This window comes from Eleginops maclovinus, chromosome 12 (assembly GCF_036324505.1).
Source record: "Eleginops maclovinus isolate JMC-PN-2008 ecotype Puerto Natales chromosome 12, JC_Emac_rtc_rv5, whole genome shotgun sequence".
NCBI classification, from domain to species: domain Eukaryota; kingdom Metazoa; phylum Chordata; class Actinopteri; order Perciformes; family Eleginopidae; genus Eleginops; species Eleginops maclovinus.
The window spans coordinates 4,824,021-4,833,421 of record NC_086360.1 but is presented as its reverse complement, the minus strand read 5'-3'; the positions used below and the strand labels follow the sequence as shown (position 1 = coordinate 4,833,421).

The window sequence follows — 9,401 nt, the reverse complement described above, 5'->3', positions numbered from 1 at the left end:
ATCGATGATGTTCTCATGGAAACAAACTTGTTCTGTCAACTTCACAAACAACTGCCCTCATAAAGAGCTACTAAATGACAAAGAAAATAATTATAATTTAAAGTTAAAACGTTTTCTAACAGATCATGTATACCTTGCACTCTCTAACCATGTGTTTTATCAAAGAAAAACATGAAATCATTGTCCCAAAGCAAAATGGAAGGAACCTTTGAAAAGCAGGACAGCTCCCTATAGACAAAGTATCAACTATAGAGTCAACACCTGTTTGTGGGTTCAATCTAAGCAAGCTCTTTGAGTGGATTAAAACACCCCTGAATCTTCTCATTAAATGGTCTCATCAAAAGATCTAAATAATTCGTTTTCTGGTGTTGTTGTTGTGTACTGATTTTTAACAAATAAAACTAATGTTATTGTGACCTTATGTAGATGTAATATAATATGTACTGTATGAGCTGACATTTTACTCATAAAATAGCAAGATTTAAATTGATATGAAATACTTAATGTTATGCAGATGATGCAACTAACTGTACAACCAGATATTCCAAATTCATAAAAGCTACAAACACTGAATAACAAATCTTGTTCATAAACATAAATAAAGCAAAGATATTCTTATATTCACAAATGGAAAAGCAGGTCAGTTTAATATGCTATGGCCATTAAAACTTTTATTTTTGTAAGGCTGTTACAGTTATAGAGTTTGCATAAATTGGTTTTGAAAAGACCTTTAATAATAACATTATTATTGTCATTTTAAGCTTCATTCTTCTTTGGCATTCCCCTTTTTTCTCCGTTTGCAAGCTCATGTTGCAGAATTTAAATCAGTAGCTGCAAGAAACAAAAGAAAAAAACAATCACTGATAAAAAGTATTCATCCTTAGATCCTAAAATAAAGTAATCCCTTATTAGTACCACAATGGGGAAGGTTGAAGCATGTTAATGATGTTTTATTTATTGTCAATTCCTGAACAGTAGATGGAGGACTGCACTGCAAGTCTAACCATAGTGTTAAATAATAACTGCAACTTAAAATACAAGAGCCACACACTTGGCGATGGCTACCTAGGTAGATAGCAAATGTTAGCTAGTCTGATTTACGGATGGATGGATGGATGGATGGATGGATGGATGGATGGATGGATGGATGGATGGATGGATGGATGGATGGATGGATGGATGGATGGATGGATGGATGGATGGATGGATGGATGGATGGATGGATGGATGGATGGATGGATGGATGGATGGATGGATGGATGGATGGATGGATGGATACATAGATAGATAGTAATGAACAGAGGATGGATGTGGTACTGGAAAATCATTTCATAGACATAGGGGAGCTGTAAATGATCCCGAAAATAAATAACTGTTCAAACTGCTGCTTGTGCTAAACCGGAGAAACATGACATCAGAGTAGGAACCAGAAGTGGTAAAAGGTTACATAAGTTGAATACTGTAGGCCTATGTGTAACTGGCTGTAAAATCACTGATTGAAAATGGTGGTTCCTCCCCTTTCAGCTTTTGGAAAGAGCCCATTGTCCAATAATTAGATCTATTCAATATAAAGACTTATCATTCAATTATTCGTTATGTGAGAAGAAGAAATGTCGGAGGTGATATCAACCAGCCAGAACTGTGAAGAAGAAGAACGTGTAGCTTACGATGTCATGGTGCATCCGGACACGTGAGCGGCGGTGCCGGTGTACTGGACATCACAACGGGCTACATTGTTGTTAAAGTTGGACTCTGGGACCTGCTGCCGAGGGTTTACTGTCACCTGCCAGCACAACACAACAGTCATCAGTCAAGAGGTCATCCTCTGAAGTTTCATTCAGAAGTTTAATCCATACCATCCTGGAATCCATTATGCACTTGTGAGCATTTAAATAGAATAATAAGGGGAGTATAAAATAACTTAAAAGACAAATGCCCCCCAGTACACAGTCAGTAGAACCACAGACCTTAAGGATGTATTTTCCAGGAGAGACATCAGTGATGTCGATCCACTGACAGTCAATGTCAGCGTTGTAGGTGTCATAACAACCTGGACTCAAACCCTGTACACACACACACACACACACACACACACACACACACACACACACACACACACACACACACACACACACACACACACACACACACACACACACACACACACACACACACAAGTATTTTACAATTGAACTCCTCCACCCCCCTTCCCGCTGACTTCGCTCATCAGAAGCCTACCTCCTGTCTATCCCCACACGAGCCCAGTTTATAAGCTCAGTTTTTATTCAACTTATTATCCTTTTTGAAGCAGCCAATACCCTAGAAGCTATAACAGAAACATCAACTCAAAAGTAAACTGCCGCTGAGGCACCAGATAGCGAATCTTACACAGGGAAAGTGATCCAAGTCCAGGCAAGAGTCACCGTTTGTGCATTTATTTGCATGATCCAATATAATTTAACAAAAGAACAATTAACACACTTTCGTAAACCTTTCCTATGGCCTCTGCTGCTAGCTCGAATCCACCTGGTAAAAAGCTATGTGGCTACTGGTGCTCTGCTCCCATCACCACCTACAATATACACAATCACCCAGTGCCCAAACATGCCTTCAAAATAAAAGCATAGAAACAAATAATCTCAAATAACAAGACTTAATAATAATAATAATAATAATAATAATAATAATAATAATAATAATAATAATATATTCATTATAAACAAAAACAGCAAGTAAATAAGTGATTAACTATTAAATAATTTAAGGCAATATATAGCCCCAACACTTTTTTAATGTAAAGTGCCTTTGAGCCTGATAAAGCACTTTTTAAAGTATTATTTACTTTTATTTTATGTGGTATTGCGATAAAGAAATACAGGATAAACTGGAAAGAGGAATCTGAGTTTTTTAACTCTTTATTTATTATAACATGCTTTTTGAATTATTGGCTGGAAGTCGACACTTTTCTGACACTTTGCCAAAGCATTGATAAAGCTGCTGTCACAGAGAGCTGCTGTGATAATGTGTGTGTGTGTGGGTGTACCTGGGTGTGTGAGGTGCAGGCGAAGCGGCGGTAGTACCCCGGGTCACAGGAAGTGTCCTCCAGACAGAAACTTGCCTTGTGGCCCTCAGCTACCTGACTCTGAGTTTGAGTGTCCAGCAGCTCGTACAGACTGAACTCATCCATGCTGTGGAAGTGACTGAACAACACATGAAGGGCAAAGAGTTTATATACCAGTTCATACATTCTCATATCATGCTGAGATATCAAAACCAACACCTACTTATGACAGCTGTGCCACTCCCAGGAATATCGAGGTTTACTGGGCAGGAAGTCAGCTGTTCCCTGGTTCTTCACCCTCTGAGTAAACCTCAACAGAACCCTGGTGTCATAATCACTGGCCGAACTGGCAGAGCTTGATGAGGCGAGAACAGAGGAAAGAGGAGACAACGAGGGAAAGGAGAGGAGACGGAAGGGGTGGAGGAGGAGAGGGGGTAGGAGAGAAGGAAGAGAGGAGGAAGAGAGGAAACACAAGAAGGAGAAGAGAGAAGGGAGATGAGAGACAAGGTGGCGAGGATGGCGGGGAGAGAAGAGGATAGAAGAGAACAGAAAATGAAGAGGGGATGTAAAGGCGAGGAGGAATAAAATAGGAGAGGAAAGAGGAAAAGAAAGAAGGGAGAGAAGACAAGGAGAGGACACCTCAATATGTACTCTTATAAAATGGAACCAGGTTTAATACAATGTGGAATTTAATGTAACCAGGTGTAAAATTAAGAATCCCCGTAGAAAATGGTTTAACTTTATAACGTACCTGCCTCTAAAGTCTAAACGCATAGGATTAAAGTCTGCAGGACACCGGTGTGTGTCACAGCAGTCACTTTCACTACATACTATTTATTCTGTTGTTGTATTTGCCTTTCTAGGCAGTAATTCAGAGCAGGCGTGTGTTATCTTACGAGGCCAGGCAGTTCTCCTCTGCAGCGCAGCGGAGGTTGTACATTGGCATTCTCTGGACGTAGGTGCCGATCTGGATGTAGTACGGGTCAGGAACCAGATCAGGGAGCCCTACGGAAAGCAACACAGGACACAATCAGATTAAATCAATTCAGGCCAGTGAAAACAGTCCTGAGGAAAACGTTTATGGTATGTACAGTATACGCCTTTAAGTGTCTTTTGGCCAGTGGCGAACCTTGTCTATCACAACTGGACCTTCTGTATTCAGAACAAGGAAATGTTGAAGTCAGACGGACGTCACGGAGGAAGCCATTTACTTGTAGTACTTGCTACGTAGCTCTAAATCCTCTGTCTCGAGCCAGTGAAGTAACGGGTCTTCTAGGATACCCTGAAACCATGGGAAAATCTGAAAGAATACGCCCATTGGCTACAAATCAATATATGATTGGTTGATCAACGTGTCAATCCAAACGTACACTCTCATTTAGTTTAAGGGCCAGGGCATTCTATCAAGGATATAGAATACCCTGGTTCAAGGATATTTTCCCAGAAAAACATCTGATTGGTTGCATTTTTACACAAATGTAAAGAGAAAGACAAACAAATCAACGTAACACTGTTATATTACAGATCAAAAACACAGATACGATTCTCAATTATTCATTTTATTTAAATGTTATTAGATTTTATTTGTTTAATTAATTTGATATATATATATTTTTTATCTGAGGGTTTCAGGGTATTCTCTGAATACTTTGAAGGCCCTGACGGTTCACCACAGCTTTGTGCAAGTTACTGAACCCCAAAACACTCCGGTAGGAATCGCCAGAGTTGCTTTTTAAGTCGATTTCGATGAAGGTAAATTAAATGTACTGAGTTGACATCAAAGATTTTGTTTTTTTTATTGAGAAGAAAAAGTTTTCTTCAAGCAGTAGAGGAATGCATTCAAGCACATTTGATCAAGTATTGGAGTACAGATTTCATTACTTATGGTACTTTTCTACTCTGATATCTCGTTAAATATTGTACTCTTACTGCACTGCTTCTGAAATCTTTATTTGATTTTAAGATTTCAGTTACCTATCATGTTCCTGTGCAGTGGAAATCATGTATCCCCGGATGGGTTAATTAAATGCTTGTGATAAATTGAAGGACAGAGTGTTCCTTAATGCTTTATCACAAAGCACAAAACACTGCTGAATGGTTGCTTGACCTTTTTTAGAACATCATATATCATAATAAAAATTAAAGGGAGATTTTTACGGAAAAACTAAATATTTTACATTAATTACTTAAAGTACATTTTAGCTGATACTGGCTGCAGGACTTCTACCACAGTATTTTCACAGTGTTATTACTGAAATGAAGCATCTGATTACTTCCTCCATCATTGCTGACAATTGGTCTTAATTTGCTGCTGTTGCATCCATTTGAAGTGATGATAAAGCCAGGAGTGAAACCCTACAGGTAAGAGAGTTCAGTGACCTAGGTCATGGTCCAATAGTCTTTTTGTCCTAGGAAGGAAGGAAATAAGTGAAATGACCCTGAAGTACTCAAGTGGCAGCCATGATAAGAGCTGTTTGAATTCCCTACATGATAGGGAAGGAGATTTGATGCTTTAGCTTACTAGACCATCCTTTATGAAAGGAAAGAAGACTTCCCCATGGCTGCAACATTTACACAATTCAGAAACAACGATAAACGCTGATAATGTAATATCAGCGTTTATTGGATGTTTCCGTTAACTGTGATGTCATTGCCTAATGGTAGAGTAGTACAAATAAATCAGGTATGTTATCTTTTTCTAAAAAGCCTTTTTCAGCTAATGCCGTGATTTCAAGTTCATATATGCTTTGAACGTTCAACAATATGTTAATCCAAAGGTTTAACAATGCAAAAATGACTGTAAATTGATTTCAAATGAGGGCAACATCTCAAGCTGTTGTAGCACTTTTCTTAAACTATTTTTATAGTTATGCATATATTCCATAAAGTATTGGATTCCTGTCTATTTATACAATTTAACACAGGCAACTATTTCCTTACACTTTTTTTTACAACATTGGTAATGAAGTAACTGGGTGTTTATCTTGAGATCCAACAGGGCAAGGCCTCTAGGGGCATTAGTCCATCTATGCAAAATTGTAATAACGCCGCTGTGCAGTTGATTATCTTATTACGGTGGTCTCCTTTTCCTAAGTCCTGATGAATTATCCTTCTCACCTTTCCTTATCCCATGACATTGTTGATGGAGGTTAAGGAAAAAATGTTAGGTAAAGCTATAGGACCTTATTTTTTCTTTTCACTATTCCACCTTGATAGGAAATGACATCACAGGATAAGGGGCGTGGCTCCTGGTTTTACCTCAGCTCAGTCAGTTCTCACTATGACACCAAGGACAAAGCATTGGCTGCAATATATCCTTTAAGTGAAATCCTGAAGCAGATTACAATAGGAGCAAAACAGGCATCACAAAATGACGCTGCTTTAAATCGTAAGAGTCATAACCCATTAAAGATATCCTAAAATTAACGATAGACGTACAAACTGACACATCTGCCTGATTTTATTTGAGGGGTTCAGCTACTGCAGTCATAAAAAGTCTATTAAAACTGGGATTTTATGACCTGCTACCCTAACGGATAAGCAGGAGAAGATGGATGGATGGATGGATGGATTTTATGACCTTCAATGGAGGATAAACTAAACACATGTTAAATAAAACTATAGGCTTTTCAATTTCCTAGATAACCAGTGGTGGGAGGAGTACTCAGATATTGTACTTGAGTAAAAGTAGAAGTAGGAATACTCTGTAAATGTCCTGCATTCAAAATGTTACCCAAGTAAAAGTGCAAAAGTATTGTTGGCTTAATGTACAAAAGTATTCACCATGCAGATTGGTCCATTTCAGAATAATATCTCTGATATGTTTTATAATTATTGATCATTAAAGTGTTCTCAGAGCTGGTAAAGGTGCAGCTAGTTTTAATGGCTTTGTATACTGCAGGGTAGCTGCTGGATTTACTCCAGGTGAACTAAAGTCTGATTTAAGGGCTGATTATATTTCACATCATTAATCCAAATCAGCAAAGTAACTAAAGGGATTCAATTAATAAAATACATTGTATACCTCTGATTTAGTGGGTAGAAGTGCAAATACTTACTGTTAATAAGTTAAAATACTCAAGTTAGTTTCTAAAAATGGTACTTAAGTACAGAAATTGAATTAACTTAACACTTCTGATAACCATTAGGGAAAATAGCATCTTTTAAGATATTTCTTGAACCTTAATGCACAAATTCAAAACATTTAATACATGAAACAGAGTTTTATTTGTCTATTATTATCTGTCTTTTTGGTCACAAAACATTTGACCCTTACCATTCTGATGGTAGCTGGTCCCGTACCCGTGCCGGGGCTGAGCCCTGGCTCTAGGTCTGTAGTAGGAGTTGTAGTAGTTGTAGTAGGGGTTATAGTTAGAAGCCTTGTAGGGGTCGTATGGATCGTCTCCGACCATCATGTCCTCCCGTCGGAGCGGAGCAGAGTCTCCGTCGCTTCTGATCGCCTGCTGCTGAGGCCGCGGGTGCTGACGCATCATCGCGCGTAATTGCGCAGTATCGCTGGTGACTGGGACCCGCGGGGAGCCCCGGGAAGCGGCGGGGACGGTGTCGTTAACGCTGCTGAGGACCACTACAGGGTTATTCGGCCCGGGGGACCCGGTGGTCCTCCTGCCAGACGGCCGGTACTGAGAGCCGCGGCTCAGGATGCTGAAAACCTGGCCGTTGTGTTGCCATGTCAACCCCCGCCGGAGCGAATTATCATCACCTGCAGCCTCCTGAGCGCGAGCGCAGTCCAGAAAACTACTAAGGAAACATACATGTGTAAAAGACAGCAGCAGGACATCAGGGGAAAGTTCCTTCATTGTTGACAATAAATTAAGATGTTTTAAATAAAGAAAGAAACTCTTTGCTTCTTCCCCCCACACACGCAGCCGGATCTGAAGAGTTTCTCTCAAGTTTTGCAGCACAGCAGCCACTACTGTGGAGGGGAGGGAGGAGGGAGAGAGGGAGGGAGGCAGGGTTGTGTAAGCAGGTTTTGTAAGCGGGATTTTGATGTGGCCTCTGAATCATTCCTTAAATGACCTTAAACATTTTAACCAGGATCCACCCTGAGAGTGGAGATCGCCAATAAGTGGCCATTTGGAGCTCTCACTTAAGTTCATATAAACTGCATCTGTATGAGTTTTCAAAGTGCACACAACGGAAAAAAGCACAGACACTTAAAAACTGAACGTTTCAAATGCATAGAATGCATACTACGGGGGGACTCGGGGGATCCGAGACCCCCTGAAACTGACATGAGATCCCCCGAAAACATGATTTGGGAAATGTTGGGGGGTCTCTAAAATATCAGTCAAGTCAAGCGCAAGAGCAAGCGCCCCCCCCCCCCCCCCCCCGAGAGAAAAATGGGACCCCCCGAAAATCTCGGCATAGTTCGAACACTGCATAGGATCTTAATACTAAAGCTTATATGTGGTGTTTTAACTCCCAGGAATTTCTTGGCCAACACGTTATACTGTGTTGATACGATACCGTTAGTGTTGAATCGGTAGGCTTTCACATGCGGACATAATAAAATCCATTATTGTATTGTGTTTTTGCATAACGAAGTTCATTGTCATTCAATATTCCATGAATTGGCTTAACAAACAATCAAAAATCATATACCTTTCCGGGGTCAGACACACCTAATCAGGTGAAAGGACACCACACAGTAAATAACACCCAATTGTTACAATCCCAACCCAAGCATGACCTTTCATTAAAATGGCTCTTACAGATATGTTTTAGAGAATCCATTTTGCGCTGATCTTGACACTGTGAAATATGGTGGCCAACAGGTGCTAAAACGTCCCGAAACGTCCATGTTAACAGTTTGAAAAACAATGAAAATATAAAACAAAAATGTGCAAAAATGCATGCAAATTAAGAAATATCTTCAACAACTTGCTTATGTTAGGCATGGTTCATAATATAAGTACATTTTTTCTAAATGCTGCAGCTGTATTTTTTGGTCATTTCTATGTGTTTTGGCACAAATCTGTTTTCTTATTTGCATTGTTTCGGAATATGCAGCTTGTTTTCTCATCGGAAATGTTTTGGGTTGTTGCAGCGCATTTGCACCTGTCGGCCACCGTAGAGAGATTAACAATATGTGTTTAAATCACAAGTAGCATATTTAGCTAAAACTTGTTCAAGGTAGGTTAAGCCTTGGTTTTACAGGGAGGTGAACGCAGGATTGTCTAAAATAATTGCAAGACTAAAGCAGCGGTTTGACACATTGTCCTAAAAACTGAGTTGAAAATTATATTTTTGCATTTTTTTTGGGCCCCTCACAATTACAGTTTAAACTTCAGCCAAACCCAAACAGCAGCAACAGCCTCGA

General features: G+C 39.6%; 1 protein-coding gene across 1 annotated transcript; it reads right to left on the bottom strand.

The window, feature by feature from the left end:
• Positions 1–1,663: 1,663 nt before the first annotated feature.
• LOC134873907 (protein-lysine 6-oxidase-like) lies at positions 1,664–7,878 on the bottom strand. Its single transcript, XM_063897822.1, has 6 exons — positions 7,338–7,878; positions 3,958–4,066; positions 3,285–3,416; positions 3,044–3,200; positions 1,968–2,063; positions 1,664–1,783 (listed from the first exon to the last, which is right to left on the bottom strand). Exons 1-6 carry the CDS (start codon positions 7,876–7,878, stop codon positions 1,664–1,666), a joined length of 1,155 nt encoding a protein of 384 aa, XP_063753892.1.
• Positions 7,879–9,401: the final 1,523 nt, after the last annotated feature.

Coding starts and splice junctions, on each gene's coding strand:
- LOC134873907 (XM_063897822.1), bottom strand. CDS start 7,878: ATGAAGGAACTTTCCCCTGATGTCCTGCTGCTGTCTTTTACACATGTA. Junction 2,064..3,043: donor CCTGCACCTCACACACCCAG/GTACACCCACAC, acceptor GTGTGTGTACAG/GGTTTGAGTCCAGGTTGTTA. Junction 1,784..1,967: donor CTGGAAAATACATCCTTAAG/GTCTGTGGTTCT, acceptor TTGTGCTGGCAG/GTGACAGTAAACCCTCGGCA.